The 27,707-nt window shown below is 49.7% G+C and overlaps 1 protein-coding gene across 2 annotated transcripts; it reads right to left on the reverse strand.

Annotated features, from left to right (window-relative positions):
* Positions 1 to 331: 331 nt before the first annotated feature.
* On the reverse strand, positions 332 to 27,707 carry CALCOCO1 (calcium binding and coiled-coil domain 1). Of its 2 annotated transcripts, none has more exons than XM_044443202.1 (15): positions 27,384 to 27,707; positions 21,452 to 21,606; positions 18,892 to 18,997; positions 17,823 to 18,022; positions 15,470 to 15,628; positions 14,012 to 14,160; positions 12,715 to 12,805; positions 12,460 to 12,615; positions 11,206 to 11,460; positions 10,269 to 10,394; positions 9,440 to 9,535; positions 9,005 to 9,113; positions 8,304 to 8,518; positions 7,376 to 7,482; positions 332 to 6,488 (listed from the first exon to the last, which is right to left on the reverse strand). In XM_044443202.1, the coding sequence occupies exons 2-15, from the start codon at positions 21,590 to 21,592 to the stop codon at positions 6,287 to 6,289; spliced, it is 2,112 nt and encodes a 703-aa protein (XP_044299137.1). In that variant the 5' UTR covers positions 21,593 to 21,606; positions 27,384 to 27,707; the 3' UTR covers positions 332 to 6,286. The 2 variants fall into 2 exon arrangements, with proteins under 2 accessions (XP_044299137.1, XP_044299138.1); XM_044443203.1 differs by lacking the exon at positions 27,384 to 27,707 and adding an exon at positions 27,356 to 27,377.

Raw genomic sequence — 27,707 nt, forward strand, 5'->3', positions numbered from 1 at the left:
TGCAATCCTTCGGTTTTCCCTTCACAGCCAAAGGGCTTATTCCGTAGAGAAGAAATGCTCTCCTTTTGCCCCCGTTGCATGTCAACACAGCTTTCCCTTTCTGGAAACCCGGATGTTGTGCAAGATGTAGACCTGAAGATCAGCCCACCGCCTTTGGTCCGGCCACTTGCCTCTCCTGCTCAGACAAACAGATGAAGTCCCTTTCAGCTCCTGCAGCCAGGCGGAGCAGGCCGACTGCAGAGCAGGACAAGGCAGCCGAAGGGATGGCGGGCAGGCGCCTTGTGCCATCACCCCCCACCCCCAGATATTCAAAAGACAGGGAGGCAGGTTGTTGCAGAAAGACTGCTTTTTATTAGAATAGCTGCAACATGTCATATAAATATAAATATAAATATATATATGTACACCCTATACATAGACTTGGGGGCGTGTCAGGATTGGGGAGTGGAAGGAGGATTATTGCTCTGAGCTTGTGTTGCTGACTCGTGTATTCAGTAAAAGTGGGGTTTCGTGGGGTGGGGGGTATAAAGAGACAGGTAAGGTGAACTCAGAACTGCGGCGGCACATGCTGGAAAGTTCCCACGCAAGGAGAGGCGTTGCGGCCTCTCCAAAAGGCACAGTCATTAGAGAGTCAGTCTCTCTCTCTCTCTCTCCCCACACACACACACACACACACTTGCTTAAGCTGAAGGTGGGTCTCACATCCTCCTCTCAGAGCCCAGCAAATACACCAAGAGGCAGAAAAAGAGAACAAGCCGCAACCAAGGGATTGGTTGGAAGCGAGGCCAAAGCTCCATCCAGAGTGGGGGTGCCAGGGATCTGTACAGCAGGGCGTAGGGGTGGGAACGGAAACAGCATGATCGGCCAAGCACAGTGGCAACCCATGTGAGATACGAGGCGAGGCGAAGCGGTCCAAGGGAGAGGCTAGCGGCTGCGGTCGTGGGGTGGGGAGCTGAGGAGGTGGCGACAGATGCAGGAGCATGCTGAGAAAGGGCTACTTTAAAACAACAACAAAACAGGTGAGGCGGGGAACCAAGTCTACTCAAGGAAGTATGGCTGGTAAAGGGCCACCATCTCATTTCCCCCCTTTTCCTTGCCGTGATCACCAAATCATTTGAAAGTGTCAGTCTGCGATCATCGGTCATCACGCAAGGAATCGCCCTTGCCTCTCACGACTCTCAGGGCCCCTTTACCGGTGCAGCAGAACCAAGCCAAGGGAGCTTTTCCCGGATTGGGCCAGGGAGCACTGCAGGAGGGGCATCGCAGGTTCAAGGGCTCCCTCCAGGTCTGCACACATCGCAACCAGTGCATCAGAGGCAAGGCTAGCAAGGAACCCATTCCCTTTCCCGTGTGTGCACACATGTGCACATGCAAGGAGCTCTGTTCATGGAGGAAGCACTTGCACCTGGGACCCACCAGCTGCACCACGAGATCATGCTGCACATGTGGACAGGCTGGCGGGGAATTGCCCAACAATGGGAGCCAGGCTGTCAGAGGAAAAAATAATGAGTGGGCTCCTAGTCCCTAACATTGACTATCGCTGCAACTGGATGTGCAAACACATCTTGAGGTTCACATCCAGGGCAATTCAGCTCCTGCGTCCGCCGAGGCCGAAGGTCCTATGGAATAACCATTGAATCAGCAATGAGGCAACCCACTCCTAGCGGCTCCCCACTGCACTGAAAATACCCCTAACCCCGACAGCAGTAAAGGTGGATATTTGCTGGGTGCACACTGCCAGTCCTGCATTTGTCCTATCCGTGCAGGCTGGTGAGTGTGCACGTGATGTTCATATATCATTAGGGGCCTGTTGCTGGTGCTCAAATATGCCAAGTGACCGAACTGGGTTTGCTCCCTATGAGAAGTTAGAATTAGACCCATTCAATGCGCATCATGGCTGAGCTCACTGTGTATGCTACACAACAGCAGTTCCCAGCTCAACATTATATATCCTCAGGTTTTAAAAAGCAACCAAAAATCAAAAATCTCTCCCTATTTCTAGTCTTTAAGATGCCAACTATGGGGCGAAGAATTTCTTTGGGGCTGGCAAGGGCAACCTTTGGGTCTCAATGGTGGTGGTGGGGAGGTCTGTGCCCTCCACAACTTCTCTCTCCCCTTTGGTTTGTGTCGGCTGAATCCACCCACTCCCAAATATCTCTGCCTGACCTTCTCACCTCTTCCAAAAGATCCTATACAGCTTTGGTGCAATGTTTGCTGAAATGAGCTACATGCTATGAAAATTCATTCTACAGTAAATTAGTTACTAGGGTGCCACAGAACTCTCTCCTTCTCCCTCTCAGTAGTCTAGAGCGTCTCCTCTTGATACGTGCTACACTTCCCTACCCTTCTTTTGGAAGCATACTTCAGTGCTATGTGAACAGTGCTATTCATATCAATGCAGCTTACATAACTCCATGTTATCTTCTCAACAATCGCCCTGTGAGGTAGGTTAGGCTGAGAGGGAGTGGCTCCCAGTGAGCACTATGGCTGAGCGGGGACTAGAACTCAGGTCTCCCAGCTCCCCAGTCCGGCGCTCCAGCCATCACACCATGCTGGCTCTCATAACTGACATGCTTTCTGCATTCATTCTGGAAGCGGCATGTGGGGCCTCTGGGGTGCTGTGTCCACAGTGTGCACACAAGTGCCCATAGCCCTGACCTGGAGCATGTAGACAAGGGGCAAGTCATCTCTAAACTGGAAACACACCATGGTGTATTCTGCACATGTGAGTTCCCGGTTCATGATCCCGCAGCTTCATTTTAACACCACCCTTGCCACGTTGATGCAAAATCAAAATCACAAGTGTGCTTCTAGACCTTATTATGGGGCTGTTAGTATTTAACAGAACTTCTACAGAACTCTCTTTATTGCAATTAGTCTCATCAAACTATTTCTTCCAATATTTATACATACTGCTATTGTATTATTATGGACACAGAATTCTTTCATTGTTTCTGCAAAGTTACAGAATTTGCCTAATTTATTCTGGGCCAAGGGGTGCAGAATACAACCTTGATTAAGAACTGGATTCACTAATAGCCTAAAAACATCTCCCAAAAATGACCTTCCTCATTCTTTTTATTCCTTTCACTACAGATTCTTCTAGCACTCCTGATTTTTCAGGAACTTTAAGTGATATCATTGCAATCTTTTGGAACCTGCATTATTGTGGAATAAATAACCTCAGCTTTTTGCTATTTATGCAAAGGTAACAACTATGTTTAGGAAAGATATTGATCATGTTTAAGGGAAAGGCAAAAAAATTCTTGCCTGCAAATTTGTATAATTTTGTCCCCTGGTGGTGGTGAGACATGCAGGAGGTTTTATTGGATTCTCTCCTCTGCTTTATTCTAATTTACGTGTCTGCTAGTCTGGTTGCTTTAGTTATTAAAAACAACAACAACACACAATGCCATATAATATATAAATGCAAGCAATAAAATCTTTGAGGTTTTGCTGGAGTAAGGGCCTCTAGCTAAAACAATAAATACCCACATCCATTCATTTGCATCTGTCTGTTCTGCTTCTGCTCGCACAGTCAGAATTTAAAAGTTAGATGAACAGAAGCCCCACCGGAGGCATCCGCTGTGGGGTTGTGTTGTTTCAGACTGCAGGGATGGTGGTGGTAACACTTCCTTGGCAGGGAAAACACAAACCTCAAACCTCAATTCCTCTTCTTGTCATGCTAGTTTTGATCGTGCTGGGAAGCATCCTTTGTGGGAGAATACTCAGACTGGATCCTACCCTGATAGCCTGACACAGTACAGCCCAGCAACAGATACATCTGTCTCTTAGCTACGATCCAACCTCTTTTTCCAGGTAAGCATCACGGGCTTAAGAACTGTGGCCAGCTACGACTGTCTGCTGGTGGCTGCAGGGATGGCTTTGGAGGTCTCTGTGAAGGCCGCAGACCTTCTTGGGAGATGTAATCAAGGTAAATTTATTCGATCACTTCATGCCAACCTTCTTTCACAGCCTTTGTTGTACCAGACAGTGGGAAGGGAGTGTTTCAAGGATGAATCTTTCAAACCATATCAACAGATCTGACATGCATGGCCTAAGCATGTCAGTGTCACTGGGAAGCAGCTCTGACTGAGCCGATGGGACTCCTTCCCAGGTAACCATGCTTAGGATTTCAGCCTGTGGAATATGACGCCATGGGGTGCCCTCACTCTGCTATCTGCAGCCGAGATCTTGCCTTTTCTGTCTGAGGCTTTCATTATGACAGGTGTTCTGATCCTCCCTTTTGAGTACTGATGCGCTATTGCATCTGTATCCTGCCTTTTCTTCACCGCTTTTCCAGGAATCTAAGGGCTTTCCATGATTTCCCTCCTCTCCATTTTATCCTCACAAGAAGACTGTGTGGCAGGCCAGGCTGAGAGTCAGTGACTGGTCCAAAGTCACCTAGTGAGCTTCATGGCCACATGAGGTCTTGAACCCAGATCTCCTCAATCTTATTCCTACTCTAACCACTAGGAAACACTGCCTCTCCTTTCCTCTCACCCACACCCTAAATCAGGGATGGAGAGTGCTATTGGACTGCAACCTCCATCAGCTCTCACCTTTGGGCATGCTGGCTGAGACTGATAGGAGCAACATGCTGGTGCACCACCGTGGCTGCACAGTTCTGCTTTACCCAAGAGGCTGCGCTACATAGCGTCACTGCAGTGTACCACCAACACTGGCTCTAATCAGACAAGAGTTCTGATTTCAGTTGTATGAGTGGCAAGATCTCCGGTAGGCCTTGAGTTCTCATGCTTCCTGGCCAGGCCATAAATGGTGAGAGAAATGGAGGAGGGAGCACATGAACCTGAAATCCACTCCTAAACTGACTGCATGCAGGAGCGAGATCAGATGTCCAAGCAGCCCCTTTTCATCTCATTTTCAAGTATCTCCTGTTCCAATGCCAATCAGAACCCACTTCTAGCTTTAAAAAAAATCCTTTTTCTTTGCAATGAGGGTTTCTCTTTTCAATAACTAGCAAGTTTCACAGCATTGTTTCCTTTGGCAGTTGACTAAAGGGAGAGAGGCTGAAGATTCTTAAATGTATTTCTTAAAAAAATTGTTGACTTATGTAATTTTCTATACTGCCAAGAAAGACAATGGCTGAAGCCAACACAGTTTGAGTGAGAAACCCCAACACAGAATGTGTGTGTGGGCATGTGCACAAAAGTGCGCACGTATGACACAAAGCGGTAGTCTGGCTTTTTGTACTGGATTGCTCAGACTAGAATCCTGCAGGCACCCTGTCCAACAAACATGTTCTGGGGCTCGCTCCTTTGTCCCCAACATCCAACAGTGCAGTGCAGCCTTCCCCCGCCTGATGCATTCTAGCTGTTGGCTGGAAAATCTCATGCTTCCCAGCCGGCATAGTCAGTGAAGACTGGGGATGATGGCAGTTGTCAGCCAATACATCTGGAAGGCACCAGCTTGGGGAAAGCTAGTCTAGAATGCTAGAAGCGAGTGTTTCTACGAATGGATTGGTTACAGCATGTTGTCAAGACCTGTGAGGGCATGTTTATCATCTTAGGTTACTCTCACAGGACTAAGAACCAGGACTAAGAACCATCTGCACAAATCGGGCTCTTTGAGCACCATACCCTGGCTGAGCTTATGGTGCTTCACCTCTGAACCATGAGGTGCACCCAGCAAACCGCTGTTTGTGAGCCCTGCTTTTGTACACAGCACCATTTACATGGGGGCAAGAAGATAAGAGTCACAAACCCTTTGGGTTTGCCAAGGATTGTTGACTCTTTTCTTTTAACTCACTTAGCATTACAAAATTACTGTTTATGTCTGAATGCGTCCTCTCACACAACCTGTCAAGAGAAAATAAAAACTCTTTTACTTGATTTCTGAGCCAAGGCTCAGTTTCTGTTTAATGCAGGGGTGGGAAACATGAAGCCCTCTGGATGATGTTGGACTTGACTTCCATTAGTCCCAGCCAGGATGGCTAATGGTCCAGGACAATGGGAATTTTGGTCCAACGGCATCTGGAGGGCCACGGGTGTCTCACTCTCAGTTTAACATCTGTGTGTCTGGGTTTAACTTGCCTTGTTCCTCCCAAAGCAAGTGGGCTCTGACTGCGTTGCCTTAGAGAGGTCCCAGCAAGATGGCAGACTCCTGTTACCACCTAGCTTATCAAGCTACTCTGCTAGGATAATGCCTTCATCTTAGCAAGCTCTCTAGGGAAGGGATGGAAGGTACCCAGCCTGGATCCCAGTGAATGGGGAGGGGGAAACCAAGGGGGCTTGGTGGTGAGGTCTGGGATGGGGGAAAGGAGGGCTCACTCAAAAGCGAAGGGGTCGTGGGTGCTGAAGAAGAAGTGCCCATCAACATGCGTATCCATGGCTTCTTTGTCACTCTCCAGTGGGAAGCGCTCATGGCAGACGGGACACTCCTTCCAAAATGCTGGCGAGGGCAGGTCCAAGGGAGATGCCCCCATCCCACTGGCCCCTGGCTCCGACATCTGCCGCCCTGTTAGTCCACTGTACAAGTAGGGAGACAAAAAGAGAGAAGCAGTGTAAGATGGACTGCTCAGCTCCCGAATTCTGTACTTGAAATCTCATAAAATGGATCCCTGGCTAGCTCATTGGACGTGTTTGGGGGATGAGCACTTTGCCAAGGGCTTCACACGCAAAACATCCAGAGTATTTGTGAAGGCAGGCGATGCACAAGCATCCTGGGGTGTGATGCCACAGTCAATGGGGCCACCAAGCCAGAGACAGGACAGGGTTGGTGCTTGGAAGATCCTGAGCAAAGTGGGCCACCAACAAGTTCTGTGGGACCTTGTGCTGCTTCAGGGAGCAGGTTCCAGATCAGCCAAGGAAAGCCCTTCTTCTCAGAAGACAGGCAGTGAAAGGAAGTGGCAGGCTTGGCACTGACAGCCAGAGAAGTGAATGCAAGGTCAGCAGGAGGCATCTGAGAGACAGGAAAAATCCCGGAGAGAGGATAAGCAGAGCAGAGAGGTGCTCATGCCCTAGTGGGATGGGATCCGTTTCAGAACTGAAATAACCTGGCAGATCTTTGGCTGCAGATCCCCAGAGTCAAGGCTGTGTGCGCTCTGTGCCAAAGCCATTCAAAATCCTGCTGCTGCCCAAATTCCGTACCAAGGGAAGTTAAAAGCGGTGATCCTATTTAATTCTACAATATGCATATGCCTCTGTATTTGCATAATTTATTCTGGGCTTAAAATAAGTTATTATTCTGGCTTTGCTAGAAGGGAAGATTCTGCTCCCACCATTCATGCTTTTCCGGCATCCCAGCACATGCAGAGCTCTGTCTCAGGGTGCTGGCTACTGAGCACCTGCAGTCTTCCTTCCTTGAAGGAAACAGCACCAGCAAAAAGGGGGTCTGGACTGCCCTGCACCCTCACCTGGCCACCTCATAGAAGCCACTGCTCAGTTCTGGAAGGAGCAAGCTGGTCTCTTCGCCACCACTCTGTGCAGCTGCCATCAAAACAGCCTTCTCATCCTCTGCCTCCTAAATATGGGAAAGAAGGAAAGAAAGAAAGAAAGAAAGTGGTCCAAGCATGCCATCTTGTTGCTGCCTCCATGCAGCTCAGCAGTGCGGCAAAGGGGCTCATTCTTTCCCCTCTGTCCCCACGGCAGACTGCCGTGACTGGAGATCAGGTGGCCGTCTCTGTGCCAGTTCTCACTCGGGGTCTCCACTGTGCATGCAAAAGGTCTCGGGTGTCATCTCTGTGGCATGTCACTGGTGACAGGGGACGGGAAACAGCTTTGCCCAAGAGTCTGGAGAGCAGTGGCCAAGCGGAATCAGCATTCCCCAAGTTGGTGCCCTCCAGAGGTTTGGGCTCTAATTCCTATCATTCCAGCTGCATCTCCAGTGGCTGGGGATGCTGGGAGTTGAAGCCCATAGGAAGAGAGCCAGACTGGAGTAAACCATCCGGGGTGGGCAAAGAGTGAGCCACAGAGGGGAGCCTGTGATGAATGAGTCATGAAACCCCAAGACCCGTGTGGGCCTGTGTTTGTGGGGAGCACCTTGGGGGAACCCTGGCCAGTTCCCCACTCTTGATCTAACAGATTCCACTGCTCCAAGATGTGGTAATGGAGAGTTCCCCACTTAAATTGTATTAAAAGTGTGTGTAAAACAGGGATGGATCCAGGTGCCCTCATCGCTCCATGGGGAACGTCAGTGTTCCAGCTTCCTTTCTTGCTGGATCTATCCCAGCACAAAATCCCATTGACCTCCACCAGCAAAGCAATCCTTTGGACCGCAGCTTTAGACCCCTTGGGCAGGCCCCGCCCCCCGCTGCTCTCCTGTCCCTGCACCCCCAGCCTCACCGAATCAGAACTGGAATCCTCTGCTGGCTGCTTGATCTGGTTGGCAATAGGCGCAGGCTGGCTAATCACCACTGCTTGGGCAGGCCCACGGGCACAGGGCGGGGTGGTGCTAGTGGCCCGGTTGTCACACAGGCTGTAGGAGCCCAGCTGGGTGGGCAGACGCATGTCCTCAGGGCATTCGTCCTCCGAGTCAGACAGCGGGGAGTCCAGAGAGCCTGGGAGGCGCACACAGAGAAGGGCAGGAGAAAGAGGTGCATGCTCAGCTGTTCCACAGGGTGTGCACGTGTGCATGTGCATATGTATTCGTATGCACGGTAAATCTTCCCAGAGAGCAAAGATGCAAGTATACTTTTATTAGGATGCCCTATTCCTTCTGTTTGACAAAAGCACGTTCACCTTGCACGGCAAAGTGCAAGGTGAAATCAGACCAGGGGACACTCTGGGATGTGAAATGCACTTGAAAATGTGGAATCAGACCTGGTTTCTTTGGCCGCAGGTGCAAAAATCCTGAAAACATGCCCTGGGAAAAAAAAGCTCTCACTCTCTAGGAACTTAGCAGGGGAAAAATGGACACCTCTAGTGCAGGCCAGTCCATGACCCCACGAGGGAGAATGGGCCAGCGGAGGGTGTGCCGTGCCAAGAGCAAATGGGGCAGTAATGCAGGGCTGCAACAAGCACCAGGGCACAGGCTGGGGACTGACCAGGGGTGTCCAGGACTGTCTCTTCATCCACCAGAACTGATTCACTCCATTTCTCATCAGCTACCTTCTCTAGGCGCTCTTCAAGGCGCCGCACATACACCAGCAGCTCCTGAAGGCAAGGGACAGGGAAGAAGTCAGCACCGGGTCCCAGCAGGAAGGTGGGGGAGAGAGAACACAGCACTCTAGACCAGAGGCAGGAGACCTTGTGCCCTACAGATCTTTGGGAGAGCATCTCCCATCAGCTTCATGGCCAATATTTTGGATTTATGGGACCTGCAGAACAACACAGCTGTTCTTGATACCATCTGTAGCCCCACAAAATTCCTCCCCTTGCATTCCCCACAGCCGTCCATGGCCATTTCTTCCCTAATCCCAAACATGCACTTCCCTGTGGCTGTTCCTTTCGGACTCCCCTCCCTGCAACACTGCACTGACCTGCTTTTCAGCCTGCAACTGCTCCTTCTCCTTCTGGGCAACTTGCAGTGCAGCGCGAAGCTCGCGTAACTCTCGGCGGTTTTCAGACACCTGCACCTGAGGGGGCAAAAGTGAGAGTCTGTGGCCGGAGAGATGGGCTTAAGAGCTCAACAGCAGGGCCTGATGGTTGCCCTCCGCTTCTGGTCCTCTGGGAGCCAGATTGCTTCTTCAGTAACTCCTCAGCATTCCCTCTATTTATGATGTTCAAGCCACAAGTGCTATTGCTTACATAGCAAAAATGGCACCACCAATACCCAAAGGAGAGGGAGCAGCAGGCCTGGAAACCAAGAACATGGCATCTTTAAAGGGAATCCCCCATCTAAAGCGGCCCACTAACTGAGGATTGGGTCTACTCAACACAAAACAATTCTGAATGGCTGTTGAGGGGTGGTGCTGGAGAAACAGATAGAAAGGGGGCAAAGGAACAGAGCACACTGGCCGAAACCCTGAACTGCAGCATCCCACGCTGCAACTTTTTGTTACAGGCCTCCCTTATCCTTGGCCGGTAGACACTGACGCTCGTCTGTAGCCATCCTCCGTGCCTGTGGCCACTTGGCTTCAAAATCTATGCTGGCAACCATCATCGTCTGAGGGAACAGGCAGGGGAAAGGCTGTCTTGCAACCCATCCTCACGGCAACAGCAGAATGCCTTTATTCTTTGGTGGTATTAACAGACAAGCATGCAAGTCATCTTCATTGCTGGGAGAGGCATGGAAGGAAATCAGAAGTCCAAAGGGGACTTCATTTTTCTCCTGCCTGGAGCAACAGGATCCCCTTGCCCTCGACTTACCAGGCTGGAGTCACGCTCTTGCGCCAACTCACTGTGCAGCACCTGGCGCTGTGCCCGCTCTTCTTGCAGGTTCTTCTCAAGGCGCAGCACCTCGGCACTCAGCTTCAGGATCTTGTCCTTCTCTGCCTGCCAAGAGCACAGGGTTGTGTTAATGGTTAGTGCAGCGCGGTGCAATCTGTCATGTCAGAGCTCAGCAGTCAGCGGGCAGGTAGCATGAGACACACCTGGCATTAAGCAGCGGGGAAAATGACGCAGGGCAGGGAAGCTGAAAGCCTGCAGTTGTGTTGATGTTACTTTCAAGCACTCAGCAAAAGTCCAGAATTTGAATCTGAAGGATGATTTCTACAGCTAAAATGGGAAAGGACAGCATTTCCTTCCCATCCATTCCCTACAAATAATGTTTAGTATCGGTGATCCTGTATCAGAGGACCCAGTGAAGTACAACAGGAAATGTTTGTCCATATCTCTGTGCTCCTAATTGTGACCCTAAAATATTATCCAGGAAGTTTGTTTTCGTGATTTAAAATGCAGAACGAGTTCTTTTTAAAGAAAGGACAAAGCCCACACCCTCCGACATTAAGCCTTGTCATCAAAACCTAGCTATTCACACACTGACAAGAGCAGCTAGCATCCATCATCCAAATGGGAAACCCACTCTTGCCGCATGCAAAACCGGCTGAAGAATTTCCTCTGTACTTTAATTGCATCCCGCATAAAGACCCGATGATTCGTTATCATATTGCTCCAGCATACGCGACTTCCCTTCGCTTCCTCTGCTGTGGCTGAATCCCTCCGCACACACACAGGAGCATCCGGAGCAGGCGCAGAGATGGAGGGGCTGCACCACAGGAAGCAGGAGTGGAATGTGAAGCGGGACCAGCGGCTGGTCTGGGTGTGCAAGCATGCGCACCCGCTCACCCCAGTGCATCCCACACACCTCCACATTTTGCAGCAGCGTGGCCTTCTCCTTCCACCACTGGCCCTTGCCTTCTTTCCACTTCAGGGTCATGTCAGCGAGCTTGATGTTTATCTCGGCTGCCTCGAGGCGGCTCTTGTGCAGGTCGGAAATGGTGTGGTCCCGGATGGAGGCCACGCTGGCCAGCTCTTCCCCTAAGAGGGCCACCTTCTGCTGGCTGGCAGCCAGGACATCCTGGGTGGAGCGCAGCTGTTCGCACAAGGACTCCATCTGTGCCTGGGAAGAGGGAGGGCCAGAGAAGTCGTGGGCCGAATGGTGCAAGGGGTGTATGGAGGAGGCATGTGGAGGCCTTCCCACGAGGCCTTATGATGGGCAGGGGCCGTGGTGGGTCCTTTTCCACAGCCTCTGCTACCATGTCACTGAATTTGACTATGGAGCTTTACCAAGGCCTAAATTAACTTGCTTTCTAGCTACTTTTGGCCTGAGGCTCTGTACTGGTTTGCCACCAAATTTTAGTGGCAAACCACAAAGTTTGAGGGGGTGAGCTGTCATTGCAGCTTCATATACAGCCTGGAGTAGTCCAGGAGCTGGAAATTGGGCCCCCGACTGCCTGACAACTCCCACCCTGGCCAGACATCGGGGATGCTGGGAGCTCACAAGGGCTATGGGTTCCTCTGATTCTCTCTCCGTGGCCATCTGGCTCTCGCAAAGCCAAGGCTCCCAGCCATGATCTTTCCCACCAGTGAGAATAAAGATGCCACCCACTCTGCTCCCTAGATACTGGGATTGGAAGAGGAATTGGTTATGATCCTGTAGTGTGGACTTCTCAGCTATGGGGCACATTATGAACACACCACGTATGTTAATAAAGAGAGATGTAATAGTGAAGTATAGCCTTTTTAAAAAGTTATTGCATCTTGGCATGTCTTTCTTCCCATTAGAATTCAAATGGGGGGAAACTTTCTGTACCACAGAGCGAAGGCATTTTCGCCCTGGGCAAAATCAATATGGGGTTTTGGCCAGTGAAGTGTTGCAACCTGGGGCCTGAATGCTCCACCTTGCTTCTTTTTCAGAACTGGATGGAGATGGCACCCTGAAGTCCTGGCTCCCGGACCTGCTTTCTCTCAAGCATGGCTGTGCTGCCTCCTTTCCTGCTGGGGCTTAAGCCAGAAGGACCATGGGAGATCTTCTGGGCATCCCCCGACTGGGACTGTAGGAGGGCCAGATTTGGTGCCTGGGCCTGAGGCCACTGGGGGCCTGGAGCTGAGGACTTACTGTGCGGCGATTAGCGGTGGCCAGCTTCTGCTGCAGCTTGTTGATGTCCTCCTGCAGCACCAGGGTCTGGGAAAGCCTCTCGACGTGGAGGGTCTTGGCTTCCTGCAGATCCGAGGCCAGGCTGCGGCTTTCCTCCTCGGAGGCCTGCAGCTTGACCTGAAGGGGAGCGAGGGAGGGGGTCACCACATGGGGGCTTGTTGTACCCCCTCCTCATCTGCCCACACGTCGACAAAACCCTGCCTTCTCCCTGATTACCTGGAACTGCTCTTTCTCTGCATTCTCCTCTTTGAGCTGATGGTGAATTTGCTCCTGTTCGCGCAGCAGTGACTTGACCGTGTCCTTTGCCCTGTGGTCAAAAGGGGAGTCTGTGCACATGATCCTGGGATCTAGAGGCCCAGCTCTTTGTCAGCCAAGCAATACCACTAGACAATGGTTTGGGGAAGCCCTTTGCTTCAGCCACGGTGTCCTCCCAAGTACAGCAGCACACCTCCAGAAATGTGCTAGGCCTTGCTCTAAGGAATTATCTTGGCGGAGCTTCATTAGCCTCAAGAACGAGCAAAAGCTAGGGTAGGGCCTGTGGCCACGCATGGAGAAGGTCCTGAGAAATGGTGGGCACCAGTCACCCAGTGGCCACCATGCAGCACAGCAGGCTGCAAAAGGCCACTGTGTAATGAACAGAAGGCCACAAAATGGCCACCGTGGAGGCATGGCTGTGGTAGTCACTCATAACTGGTCACGGTCTGTGAGTGGCATTTCCCAAGCAAAATCACTGAGGATGAACAGAGACAATCAGTGCTAAGAACAAGACGGAACTCGCCTCCCCACAATGTGTGAACCTCTTTAAGACACAGATTGGAGGCTGCAGGTTGTCCTTGGCGACCTCCCGTGAGAGTGAAGGCTCCCGTACTCAAGTGGTCATCAATGACGGTGCAACTGTTATGTCGGGGGGCAGGCGTGCAGGGGTGGGGATTGTATTGCACAGAGGGTCACCGTGACACAGCCGTGGGTGGGATGTGCAGCTCTCCTGAGCCTTGCAACCATCTTCCCCAGCTGGCTGCCAAGAGGACGTGGCTGAAGCATGGTGGAACTGTCGACAGACGAGACTTCACCTCTCAGGATAAGGGCCTTCACAACATGGGGGCAGAACCCCCTCCCAAGGCCCAATCCAGCATGCTTGGGGTCCAGTCAGATGGCGGTCTTTGCTTCCCCTGGCACTTTCTCCCAGTTGCCTACAATGTCTTGGTGTCTTGGCTTTTGTGCATTTCCCCTCATTCTAAAGGGTTGAGATTGGCAATGCCTCTCTCCTGAGCATGGCATTTTGGCTGCATAAGGAATCACACTATTAATGTGTGTGTGTGTAAATAAGATGTAGCACCTTCCCCATCCAGGTGCCCTCCAGTTAATGCTGGGCTATACACCATCACTGATGGATGGGGATGATGGGGGTTGCAATCCAACACATCAGGTTAAGGAAGTCTAGGACAGAGCCTTGACCTCGCCACAAGGCCTTTCCCAGTGATACTTGGTGGGGCTCTGCAGCCACAAGCCTCACCTGTCTAGTTCTGTCTCTCTCTGGAGCATCTTCTCACCCATGGCCTGGATATCACCTTCCAGTTGCTGGATTCGTGCCAAATGCATAGTTTCTTGGAGGCTGAGAGTCTCTTTCTGCTTGGACACTTCCGCTAAACAACTTGACAATTCCTGGTGCGGGAGGAAAGAGACAGAGACGTGAACAACCTTCATAGCATGTGAAACTTCCAGCAATTAAAACTGCTAACAACTCATGTGTATGATACAAACTCTTGTCACTCCAAGCACAGGGAGCAAACAGAGCCTGTAAGTACAGTTCGCGCCTGAGGCTGTACATGCCACCCCAGAAATTCCTCTTGCTTCTGACAAGCAACTTGAACCTTACTCTGAAGGGTAGTCCTTCTTTCAATGACTTTTTAGCGCAATTTGGGTGTGTATGCTTATTTGTGTAAACTTCTGCCAGCAGTTTGTATTTTTATTTCCTTCCTCTTCAGAGACATGAGCTTGCGATTGAATTGGCTGGATGGTGAATGGAATTGGCTGGATGGGGTCATTTCACCATCCTGTGGGTCCCTGATAGGCTGTGCTCAACCCTCTGACCAATCCAAGAAGGAAACAAACTCATGAGTTTGTGGGGAAAGGGGTTGGGAAACAGCCAATAGTGTGGGCATCAGGAGGGCAAAGGCAGATGGCCTCTGCCAGACCAACTGAACTATTTCCAAGCGTTGATCTTTCCCTGTCAGAGGTGTTGCAGTGAGCTTCTGGCAAGGGGGGCTTTTCAGTGGCTTTGGAAAACACCCAGAGAAGCTTGTGCAGGATCAGTAGGATATCTTTGCCAAGCAAGGACCTTTTAAGAAAACATTGCCAGGCGTTATAACTTTTGTTGATCTATTTTCCCTAGGTCGTTTACATATGACTCATGTTTCTTTTACAAATCTGCTGGTTTTGGCCTGGTTTCGTTATTTTATGCTGCTTTATTTAAAATATTTTATTGGCAGCCACTCTGATAAAGTACTTGCAGAGCAGTGTGGGAATTTTAATAAATAAAGCAACCATTCCCCAAGCCAGTGCAATATAAGCAGATGTTGGGGAAGTCACTAGTCTCTAGAAAGGGTCAAGAGCATCCTGATTGCTTAGGGGTGTTGAATGGCTTTCCGCCTGTGGGCCAAATTCTATTTTGGAGAAACTTTTTGGGGGGTTGAATCCAAGAGAAGGGCTGGAGGCAAAGGGGGGAAGGGACCAAAGTACTAAGGAGAATAGCATATTTTAACTTACTCCCTGTATCCCAGGAGGGCTGGATTTGCTCTGTGGCTTGTGGCTAAGCTGTGACACCTGGATTTTGCATTTCCATTTGGTTCAGGCTGGAGAGGAGGTTACCTGGCCACCTCAGCCCCCTGAGGGAGGCATCCATCCTCAAATGAGCCTCACAGTGGGAGAAAGCAGCACACTTGCCCCCGCCCAGATCCTTGCCGTCTCTTGCCTTGTATTGCGCAGCCAGCTTGGAATGCTCATCACGCAGGGAGCTGAGCACCTCTTCTAGCTCAGCGATGCGGCTCCGTAGCTCTTGAACCTCCTCCTTCAAGCGGCACGACTCCTGCAACAGGGCCCCTTGCTCCTGACGACTCTCCTCCAGCTGAGTCTGTGAGAGGAGGGGAGAGGTGCCAAAAAGGGGATGACAAAAGCCAGGGAACAAATTCAGCAGGTGCGCTTTGGTATGGAACAAAATCTTGTTGTTCCTGCATTGCTATGATAAGACTGTAATGTTAAGCTTGTTCAGAAGAAACAGCACATGATGCAGCCCTTTGAGGCTGTAGCACTTCAGAGGTTGAATAGCTGAGTGCTCCCCCATTTGATTTAATTCCACCCCGCAGCAACCCTGCAAATGGTAAGCGAGGATATCAGGGGAAGAGCTTCAGCTTAGTCTTTCCTCAGATGTATTCGGGCTCCATGGGCAGATTCAAACATGCAATTCTCCACCTACAGTCAAATATGGTACAGGCCTACAGGAATGGCTGGGAGAAGGGCTTTCTCCATCGTGGCCCCGCTTGTGGAATGCTTCCCTACAGAAATGCGCTTGGTACCTTTAAGATTTAGTCTTCGTCATCTGGTTTGGACTCTTTTTTAATTCAACACTTGTTTTTACTAGCTACACTGGTTTTATTCCACTATTTTTGTTGCCTGTTTATTATGTTTTCCTGTCTGGTAAATTACTTTGGATTATTTTTGCTCAGCTGATTTTATAGTTTTAATTCTTATGCTGGTTGCTTATGGTTCTTTTTGTAAGCCACCCAGAGAGCCCTCGGGCTATAGGGTAGCATATTAATATAATATGTAAATAAATAAGATTAATAAGTCAAAGCCAAGCCATGGCTCCAGGAACCCATAGTTGGTCTAAGGCCTGGAGCAAGTATTCTCCAGTTCTTTGCAAATCAATAACTAGATCTGAAGCAGAAGCCCGAGTCGCAGGGGAGAGGTCCTGCTGCACTGAGCCAGCAAAAGGAGAAGGCCGAGCTTCTAGCATTTCTACCAAGCTAGCCATTCACAGACTGTGAATCGCATGTGCCCATATATTTTGCTGGGTGTGCAGGAAGGCACTGGGGTATCAGCTGAGCACAATGTGGCAGATCAAGAGTTTCAGCGACTGGGTGCAATATACATCTAAACACATGTATAATTATACAAGTGAGGTGGAAAATCTGTGGGCCTCCAGATACTCGTGGATTGCAACCCCCACCATCCCCCAACCATGCTGTCTAGGGCTGATGGGGGTTGGAAGAACCCAACTCTTCTAGGGGCCACCATTTTCCCATGCCTAACTTTGCACGTCCTGCCTAGCTCGGTAGGGTAAGGCCTGAAACTCGGCCTCCCAGTTCACTAGGCTCCTGGTTTGCACCTCAACTTCTACCTGCATGATTTCTGCGCACTTGAAGGGCTGAGGTGGAGTGGAGTGGAGTGGAGTGGAGTGGAGTGGAGTGGAGTGGAGAAAGCGAATGGAAATACGATGTGAACTCAGAGGTCACAAGCATTATATTCTTCCACTGAGCACAATCACACTTGAATTCATCACACTCTCTACTTTTTTGCATTTCAGTTTCCTCTGATGTTTCTGCTCCCACCCCTGAACCATGCGCATATAAATCTGCCAGTTTGAAGGTAACACTTCATATATCTGATGAAGTCGACACTGTCTGAGAAAGCTAATGCTAGAATAAATTTGTTAGTCTTTAAGGTACCATAGCAGCCTTTGTTCTTTTTGCTTCAAGAGCCTAATATAATCTACAGACAAGGCAGGCATGAGAGAATGATCAGAAATCACCACGAATGCTGTTGCAAGGCGCAGAGAATTTCCATCACCCTCATTTTTGTCACATTTGTTCCCCAAGGCATTTAGAGAGGTATATGAAGGACTTGCCTTCCAGTTCATCCTCACAGCAATCTAATGAAATAAGCTGGACTTAGGAGCTGGTCCAAGGCTGGTTATTCAGAGCGCTTCATGGTTAAGTGCACCCATGTGTTTCTGGGCTGGGACAATGCTAGCAAAGTGATGAGGCAGAAAACACAAGAACCAGCATGAAAAGGAAGGAGACAGTAAGGGGAAAGGGACATGAGATGGGGGCAAGCTCTCCAGATTTTTTTTTTTAGATTGCAAGTCCCATCATTCCCTGCCAGAAAGGCTAACGATGTTCCCCACAATATCTGGAGGGCCGCAGTCTCTGCACCTCTGTTTCAAACTCATGCTGAACCATCAGAATACATGTGGCATAGCCTTAGCCAGGATTAGTGGCTTAAAATGGGAGCTACTGAGCTGCAGGACGTTGCTTTGAGCACCTTACCTCTAGCAGAGTGGCCTTGGGAACCACTAGCAACATGTCGGTGTCCCCATTGTCATCACTGGCTTCCTCCAGGGTGACAAGCTCATCCATGGGCTGTGGCTCGCTGAACTGGAAAGGAGGGCTTTGACCACGCACCTCTCCATGGCGATCCACATAACGGAACTGGTATTGCTGGGGTCCTGGCTTAGGCAGGTAGCTGGCTGTAAATGGAACACAGGCGTTTGCCTTATATCTCATAGCCGTTTATATATGAGGCTTAAGGAAATAAAAAATGTTTACACCGAACATAAAAGGAAAACCAAAGTCAAGAAATTAGGCTCTTGATTTCAGCTGGCTGTCCCTTTTATGCTGCAGGCAAGCTGCTAGGAGGTTTTTCATTTCCCAGGGCTTTCACTGTTACATTAATGTGCTGGCTCCTTGCTTTTATGATGAATTGTTTTATCTTGCTCTTGCTTGTACTGCATGAAATTAATTTGAGTAATTTGAGCAGTTTTTATTATGTTTTATGTATCTCATGACCCTTTTTGGAAAACACTTGGAATTTATTTTGTAAAGAAAAGTGGAGTATCAGTTCTTAAAATAAACAAATAAAAGTCAGCATTCCATCAGTGGCTACAATGCCCATGGATGTTCCTTGCTATCGCAGCAGCTGAGCTCATGGCTGTAGGAAATGCTTGCAGGTAGATTCAAAGCTTGATTTCACTTATGTGCTTAGCATAAGACAACTGTCCCTATCATCCCCAGCCAACACTGCCAATGACCAGGAATGCTGGAAGTTGCCATCCAAAATATCTGGAGGGCACCCAGTCAGGAAGGCTGGTATAAGAAGTTTGTGCGTGCAAATTTGCACACTCAGACACCTCTTACGGGGTTGAAGCACTGGCCAAGAAAGTTGCTCAGGCCAGCTGCGGCAAAATCGACGGCTGCCCACCCGTCTCCTCCTTCCTGTTGTGTTCTCCATTTCCTGGGAATGAACCTTTCCAACTTGGACAGAAAACCTCAGTTCAAATGCTATCCAACAGCTAAGCCTGATTATCCTGCTGAGGACCGTATGATTTTATACACACACCTTGGAACTGCACACTACAGTGAAGAAGGGCTCTTGCCGAAGCTCCGCCATCTGGCACTGTGCACCACACAAAGGTGTAATAATCACGCACTGAGGAAGCTTCCACCTTGGAGAGGAAACAGGAAGAGAATATCAGAGTCATGTGCATCTCTGCTGGTCTCCTGAGGCACCGCTGGAAGGGATGCAGGGCTGGGGGGGTTTGGTTTGGGAAGAAAAGGGCTATCAGGAATACTCATCCATCTTTGCTGCCCCCGTTCTAAGCCTGGCAGGAGCTGCAGTGGGGCAGCAGGCAGGGTCGGCCGCAAGGAACACAACCCGGATTGCTTGTTTGAGTCTCAAGATCAGGCTTGTCCACAGATTCCAACAAACCCTCTTTTAGGCCTGATCTCTATACATGACAGAATGAGATGTCTGTCTGGGTTGAACCCTTTTCGACTTCAGGGCATGGTACCACTCCCCATATAGGCAATTCACATGTTTATATAATTCATATAAAATCTCAGTGGCCAGAAAATTAGCAGCTCAAGGAGAAAGGTTCTAGCTCAGCTTATTTTCTAGTTTTCTGCTTGCAGGGAGGTTTTATTTTCTACATGCAAGAACCTTTTTTTAATATGAACGTGGGAATGTCAAGCCCCTGATCTTCCCCCCTGCAGACTGAAATAATCAGTCAATCCTACCACCTTGGGAGTATTCAGTCTAGTTCCAAGGACAATGCCAAGCTGGACCATGGCCAGAGAAGGGTGGCCAGGACAGTTGAAGGCATATGGAAACACGTTAGCCTGGAGAAGAGAAGACTATAGGGAGACATGATAGGGTCCTTCAAATTTTTGAAAGGCTTCTATGCAGAAAGTGGGATAGATTTGTTCTCTGTTGCTCCAATGTGTCTAGCTAGAACCAATTGGATGGAAAGGGCAAGAAAGTGGATTTCAGCTAAATAGTAGGAGAAAGTTCCCAACAGGCTGCTTTGGGAGATGGTAGGTCTTCCTTCACTGAAGCTATTTAAGAGGTGGGCAGGCACCTGTCAGGAATGCTGCGCTTGCACTGAGCTGGAAATTGGACGAGATGACATGTCTAAATCTAACCTTCCGTGATTCAATGACTCCTCGGTCTGCTGTAATTGTGGAGCAGGCCACAGTGATTACTCGAAGTAGGTTTCACCTCACATAAGTGACGTGGCTAAAGAACAGGTGTGATGTAGCAGGTACAGTGTGGGGTTATGGCTAGCATGTCGGAGTCGGACCTGGGAGATTCAGGTGTAGTCCCCACTTGCTTATGAAGCTCACTGGTTAACTTTGGGCCAGTCATTCCTTTTCAGCCTAACCTACCTCACAGGGTTGTTGTTGTGGGGATAAGATTGAGAGCAGCAGGAGGAGTTCTTTGTAAAAAAAACAAAAACGGTGGGATATAAATCTAATGAAAATAAATAAATACATCAAAAACCAGTGTGGTGTGGAGGTCAGAGTGTTGGACGGGGGACGCAAGAGATCCAGGCTCTAGTCCCCATTCCACCATAATGCTCCCTGGTGACTTTGGGCCAGCCACCCCCTTTCAGCCTAACCTACCTCACAGAGTTGTTGTGAGGACCAAACGTAGCTATGGAAGTCACCTTGGGTGCCTCACAAGTGGAAAAAAGGCAGGATAGCGATGCAATGTAATGTGGTGGCGGTGATGCTGATGACGTGGTTACAGCGAATGGAAATAACACTTGATTAGATCCTGAAGCTTCAATTCCCACTGAGTGTGCCATGTAACTGCCAGCTTACTCCTTATCGCCCTCTGCTACTTCTGTGTGTCTCCCCATCTCCCCCACTACTACCTTGGGTGGACTCTGTAAAAGATGGGAATAAATATCAATGAGTGGGCATAAAAGTGGTAGGGGACAGTGGGATGTACAGCAATTTGAAGCTTTGGAAAAAAATGGGGAGGGGGATGAAAACATGCTTAAAAAAAGTTTTTCCCCCCACATTTCCTCCAGATTCCAAGTTTTTCCACATTTGTCTGTACCCCTTTTCTGTTTTCCCCTCTTTCTCATCTCTAGAACCACTATTTTTATTTCTGTTCTATACATAAGACCTACTGCAATAAAAAAGAAAGCATTGGAATATTATTAAGACACAGTCAGCTTCTCACTACATGAGATTTTTAATTGTTTTTTCCATAATACAGAAAAGCATTTTTAATTGGATGACCCTCTGCCCCACAGAGATACCCGTAGAGACACCCATGCATGTATGGATGGGGCCTGGTCAATGTGGACCAAGGGCGTCGTTAATAGCCTTTGGAAATGAACAGCATCACAATGATCAGTGACAGAAATAATTGTTGAGGGAAATTGCAGAGGTTTGTCATTCTGGCCTCTCAGGAGTTACTGGCCTGCAGCTCCCATCATCCATCACCACTGGCTATGCTGGCTAGGGCTGATGGAAATTGCAGTCCATCCTCTGGAGGGCCATGAGCTGTCCGCCCTGTTGAAAGATGGAGCAGCAGTTGACAAACCCAAAGTCTCCATCATTCTGCCCCAAACACACTTGCTGCCGCTCCCGCGCCCCCTTTGTAATACCTTAAAGATCCCAATCCAATCTCTGGGTGAGGGCTTCAGGCCAGATGGGAGGGTATAGTAACACTCCACTTTGGTGTGGGGCACGTAACTTGAGGCCACATTTAGGAAAGCCACACCAGGATGGGACTGCCCCTCTTCCATCTTGGTAGCTTGGGCTGCAAGGCAAAGAGAAGGCGGCTGGTCAGCAGGGCAAGAACTGCAGCGTGGGGTGTGCTGGTGCCAAGCGAGCTCTGCTGTCCGGACAAGCTGGCACTGTCTTGATGGGCACACGGCGCATGCTGGTCTGAGCCACGATCAACAGCAGGGGCCAGGGAAAAAGCATGTGTGCCTTACAGGCAGATGGGTCAGTCGCACCACCACCCCATGAAAGGCTTTTGGGTAACAGTGCTGGGAAAGGATGTTTGTCACCCACGAGCCACTGCCTGCCAACATGGGCCATTCGGGGCACATGGAGCCACAGGCCTAATTCAGCACGAGGAAGCTTCAGGCAGGCCTCTGGGGCCAAGCAGAAGGTTGCGCTCAACTTTCTGCAGCAAGAAAAGCCGAGTTCAGTGACTTTTGAAGGGCCGCGTGCCAAATGTGGATGTATTTCTAATTCTCTTTCACAGCATTTATTGGATTTCAGCTAGGGCACCAGCTCTCTCTGTGTGCTGGCTCTCTGTGGAGGCTTGCTTTTGCCACCTGTCCATCTTAACCTTTCACAAGGCATTGCCCACACACTTACAAGCCTTTCCTGTCTTCACCTTAAATAGAAACTCAACCTCCATATGTGTGAAAACTGCATCTGCTCATGTGCATCCTTTCTGAATCTTGCTCTCTCTTTCCTCCCCCCGCCCCATACCCTCCAGCTCTTCTCAAGAGGTCGCCTCTGTTGAAATCTAGTTTGTAAGCTCCTTCAGGCTGAGGCCAGTCTTTTCTTTGGCAGAGACATTATGCTGACGGTACAAAGATCTGGTTTCCAGAGACACTCGCTTAAAAACACCACCATCACAATTCTCAGGACACAGAATGTCGTGCTGCACTTCTGTTTCTACATTTGGATGTCATGCTTGCAGAATGCCTCCGCTTTGGTGGGTCAAGCCTGGGCAAATCAATAAAATATGCTTCATGGACCCATGGACCTGACCCATGGACTTCACTCTAAAACTGAAAGTCAAGTGTCCCCCCCCCCCCCCACCCGCTTCTGGATAATCCAGGAAAGTTTTGGCAAGGTGCGGCCTATGGGCAGGAAAGGAGATCTGAATAAGCAACGCGCATACAGGCTGTGCAGGAAGGAAGCTGCCACGCAGGACACAGAACTAGCACCTCCTTAATCTTCTGCAGATTGTATTTCCCCAGCCATGAGAACCACTCAATTATTCATTATTATGCTTTATTTATGCCGCACCATCGGTTTGCACAGGTTTGCATTTTTTATACGCTCTATCTATCTACTTCTTTAACCGCACAAGTCTCTGCCTCAGGGTAGCAATAACCTATAGCGTAAGAGTGTGCGAAGAGACGGGTGGGAAAGTACAGGCAAGGATTCTGTTCGCATCCTCGCCTGCCGTTTGCAACTCTTCCTTTCAGGCAGGAGGTGGGCTGTGAGATGAAGCCAAAGGCATGGTAGAAGAGATGGCACTTCGCTTTGGGGTTGCGGGGACTTGAAGGGAAGGTGGGAGAGGTGCTACCGTGAAGGTCTTTTGGGAGGAGATGATACAGCAGATGGAATCCTCTGGATTCCACTTTTTGCATGGAGTCCTGGATTCTGCACAGGATTCTGGATGTAGAATCCCAGAGGTAAACTAGTGCTGGGCACAGGCGGGCTGAGAGAAAGGCATCCTTCCTCAGATGGATGACAATATTCTACACAGTGCAAAGTTGTGGGAAGAGGGGAGGGTGACCACACCCAGACAGGTTTACCGCCTGATCGTGACTCAGCTGTCACATGTATAATTGGGGGCAACCATTGCTGTAGCACCTTCACTGTGTGGGGATCTTCACTGCACGCCACCCCAGCCTCACCCAGAGAGGGGAAGGATGGGCCAAGGGAGAGATTTCCCCCAAGGCCACACAGCAGGTTTCACAGATGATGGGGAAGGAATCTGAACCACTTGGCTACAGCTCACAGCCAAGTTGGAGGCCCAGGGGGCTTTAATGGCTGAAATGAAATTGGATTTCATGGTTTGCCCGAAATTGCACTTGAAAATCAGCAATGAATTTGGTGCAACATCTTGCTGTAACTTCCATAGTGTGTCATCCTCTCCACAATCCTATCTATTCATGTCCACTTCATCTTGAAGGGCGACAGCACAGCCATAGGATCCGGCTGTCCAGAGGGGAGAAAGTTAACCCAGACAAGTATAACTTGTTCTACATAAGGGATCAGGAGCCTATGGCCCTCCAGAGGGTTTTGGACTACAATATCCATCTGCCCCAGGAGTTGGCATTTAGCATCTGGAAGGCTACAGCTCCTTAACTTCAGTTCTGTACCTCAACTTATACACCATTTTTTCAAACACACAAAACTCTGAAAGGAACCCAGGGCTTTCCTTGGGAATGCGCAACCCTGGACTTCCTTAGTGAAGTCTATAGTGGGTTCTTCATGAAGAAGGTGGAGGTGAGATGAATTCCGTGGCACATGCCATTTGTGTGGGGAGGGAGCATCAGCAGCTGGATCCAATGGGCTGAACCAGCACCCCCGCCATGTACCCTCAGAGGCCATCCCAGAATCCTTTGCAAAGCTTAGGGGGTTCTATGGCAGATGAGTAGGCTTTTCTCAGCACTCCAGTCAACAGGGAAAGGATGCCCTGGGCAATGCCTGAAAGCTGCCAAATTAATTTAAGGAAACAAGCAGCAGAAATTTTCTTTGAGTGTCAGTTGTTGATGGGTGGCATTCTGAAGCTCTGGGCAGAGCAGGCTGGTTCTTCCCACCCAAACCTGCCTGTCACTTACAATCTGCCCTCAGAGGCCCTCTGAGTCCCTGCAGCAGCCAAAGTGAGGCGGAAGGTAACCAGAGACAGGGCTTTCTTGGCTGAAGTGCCTCATGGATTTGGAATGCTTTCTCCGGAGCACCTCCCTGGGTACCAGTGCTGAGGTCATTTTGGTGCCTGAGACTGCTGGTTGCTTGCCCATGTTGTCAAGCTGGTTTGAAATGTTTGCAATGCCCTTTGTCAGCTTTTTCCACCTGGTTATGACCTACAACTTTTGCAATTTTACTGTTTAAGTGTGTGTGTGTTTGCTTCACTGGAAATAAAATGCTTTTCCAGCAACCTCCAGTTGAAGGGCAACTTATCTATAAAACAAAGCAAGTTCAGCCACATGCAGCTGAGCTGAGGCCCAAGCACAAGGGCATCATAACATGAGAACGGTAGGATGAGAAGCCTTCCTTGGCATCAGGATAAGGCCCTAGTTGCCCACACTGAAATGTAGCCCAGACGGCAGGTTGCTATTTGCTTTTTTTCTTACAAGAATACAAGATGCACAACAACAAGTTTGGCTTTAAGACTCTGAAACTACCCAGCACACTTCCTGATTACATAACCATCTCTAATGCTCCTCCTTTCCACAACCCAGAAGACTGGGGGAACAAAGATCTCTAATGTGGCAATTTGCCATACTGCAACAAGTGTTCTTAGTGCCTTTGCTTTTGGGGTGGGGGTTGCTGGGCAGGTTAAAGCGTATAGCCTCCATGGTAGTAGAAAAGAGCCGTTTCTTTTTAGAACACAGACTTGGAGGAGGCTCTTGTGGCCAACAGCAGGTGGACTTCAGGCCTGCAGGACCTACTTTGTTCTGCTGCTGGAACTTCAAGGTCCAACACCTGGAACAAGGTGCAAAACAGTGGTGTTGGTGGGCCTGAAATGCAGAGAATTGGGATGCCTCTGAGCATGGGCTCAGCCCAGGTATTTGGTTTTGTTTCAGAACTGAGTCCACAGCCCCCTTTACACAAAAAAGTCTCTTGTTGTGCCCCTGCTGCATAATTTAGGGTAGGCAGGTTGGTCTTTTTGTTGTTACTATTCTTCAACTATAGGCACAGCATTTGACCATGCGGCTATCAACAGCTCACAGTGATGAAGGCGAAATTGAACCAGAGTAAGATATCCAAAGGCAGCTTACTCTGCAAACAGAGAATTGCCACCCTCTTTGCTCCTGCAGTCCCTGGCAGGAGTGATGGGAGCTGTAGTCCAAAACCCTGGGAGGGCACAGACTGGGGAAGGTGGCTTCAGAGCACATGAGCAGCTCCAGTCCATCTAACCCAGCAACTGCATTTGGCAGCAATGCAGCATGCCTCAAAACTTGTAGACAACATATGGCCACCAGGACTAGAAACCACGGATAGTTCAGTCCTCCATGAATTGTTCCAAAAGCCCACTTTTAAAGCCTATTGCTGGAGACCACCACACTTTTGGTAGTGAATTATTCCATACTTTATGCCATGTGAAGGAGAGCATTTTCTATGTCCTGAATTTCTCAACATTGAGCTTCACTGGGCTATAATGTAAGACAGGAAGAAAAATCTATCCCGAGTTTTCCCACTCCTATCATGTCCTCCTTACCTGCCGTTTGCTAAAGTAAAAAGGCCCACGCATTGTATATTTTCCTCATGGAAAGGCCTGTTACAAAACCTTGTACTGGATATCTTTGAATCTACAGACTGAGCCAAGGCAGCTTATCCCAAAATGCCCCGTGTGACCCAGGCTGCGGCTGAGCCAAGCCATGTGGTTGATGACGCCCTGGCAGCTCCCTGCCCTGCTGGCCAAATTCCCTTCTCCAGGAGCATCTGGGGTGGAGGGTGGGGGGAAGCAGCGACTGGGTTGCATTTCTCTAGGCAGAACACCAATCAGAGCCCCAGAAAGCGCCCGGGCATGTCTGTGCTGGGCACAGCAAAACAAACTAGCAATCAGATCTGTTCATGTAAGAGGCAGAAACATGGGAAGGATCAAGGAGAAGACTGAGCATCTCTGCTGGCCTGGTGCCAGGCTTACACAAGGAACCCACCATCCCGGTTTGCAAGAGGGTGGTGACACCGCGTGCTTTTTGGGAAATGAGGCAGCTCTTACATCTCCACCTTGTTTTGGAAAAGGCTGTGATTCTCCTGCAGAAGTGCCCTCCTCTCAGTCTTGCATTTGAACTCAGCAGCTCGAAACCAAACAAAGGAAACCAGGTTTTCAAGAAACCACAAGCTCTGTCATGTTCTCTGTCTCCAGCCAGCCACAAGCCAGCTCTCAAACAGACCTCACGCATCTTGTTGTTATGCTTTTGGGTAGGCCCCAGAGGCAGAAATAATATGCAGGACTGACACAGCAAAGGGAAGGGGAACTTAGCTACATAACATCTCAGGCCCATTCAGGAGGAAGAGAAGATTTTTGGTGCCTCAAAACTCAGAGTTTGGAAGCGTGTGTCCAAGTGTATTCGTGGTAATGGTGGTGGGAATCAGAAGTGGAAGTAGTCAGGAAAGAACAATCTCCTTAAGCAGCAATCCTATACACAGTCACCTGGGAGAAAACTCTGTTGAAAACAATCGAGCTTACTTCCGAGTACATATGCATGGAATTGCATTGTTACTCGTCTGCCTGCACTCCCCGACCTCGTCCCTTTAGTGCTGCAAGCTCAGAGCAGAAGGCCCGCGGAAGCCTTTGGTACAGTTTCCTTCCCCACTCCCGACCACTTTTTTTTTAAAGAGAGGAGAGAGCGAGAATCGATGCAAATCGCGCCCCCCCCCCGCTTTTTTGTTTATGCTCACAGCACTGACAAGAAGTGTAGGTGATTGCATACTCCAGAACTAGAGGGGGGAACGGAGATCATCCCTCATACACCCCCAATCCACTCCTTCCATCCCTTCAAAGCAGAAGCAGCAGCAAAGGCGGGCGAGGAGGAGAAAAAGCAGAAAGAGTCCCCCTACCCAATACAGAAGACGTCTCTTACCCAGAGAGCAACCAGCTGTTCCACTAACCTTTTAGCAACAACAATAACAGCCTTCAAGCCAGCTGGGGGAGGCGGAGGCAGGCGAGACTCCCAGGTGTTGCTGGGAATTGTAGTGCTCGTCTCCAGCTCGTAAAGGAGCGAGAGTGCAGTGGCGAGACTGCAGCTCCCGAAGAGCTGCACGAGGCTGGCAGGGCCGCCGGGGATTATGGGTTTGGTAGTTCCGGGGCCCAGGAGCTCCGCTGGGGGCGAACAGTGGGACTGTGAAGCGCAGGCGGTCGCCTTGGCCGGGGGATATTGAAGTCGCTTCTTGGAGGAGGAGCGTCAATAATTCAGACGGGGTTCGAGTTGCCAC

The sequence above is a fragment of the Varanus komodoensis genome, unplaced genomic scaffold (genome assembly GCF_004798865.1).
Source record: "Varanus komodoensis strain SLA01 unplaced genomic scaffold, ASM479886v1 scaffold41, whole genome shotgun sequence".
NCBI classification, from domain to species: domain Eukaryota; kingdom Metazoa; phylum Chordata; class Lepidosauria; order Squamata; family Varanidae; genus Varanus; species Varanus komodoensis.

Excerpts from the sequence above, each read along its gene's own strand:
- CALCOCO1 (XM_044443202.1), bottom strand. The coding sequence starts at position 21,592 with ATGGAAGAGGGGCAGTCCCATCCTGGTGTGGCTTTCCTAAATGTGGCC. Across the intron at positions 18,023-18,891 it reads CTGTAGTGTGCAGTTCCAAG|CCAGCTACCTGCCTAAGCCA; the intron begins GTGTGTGTATAA and ends TTCCATTTACAG. Across the intron at positions 7,483-8,303 it reads AGGATTCCAGTTCTGATTCG|GAGGCAGAGGATGAGAAGGC; the intron begins GTGAGGCTGGGG and ends TCCCATATTTAG.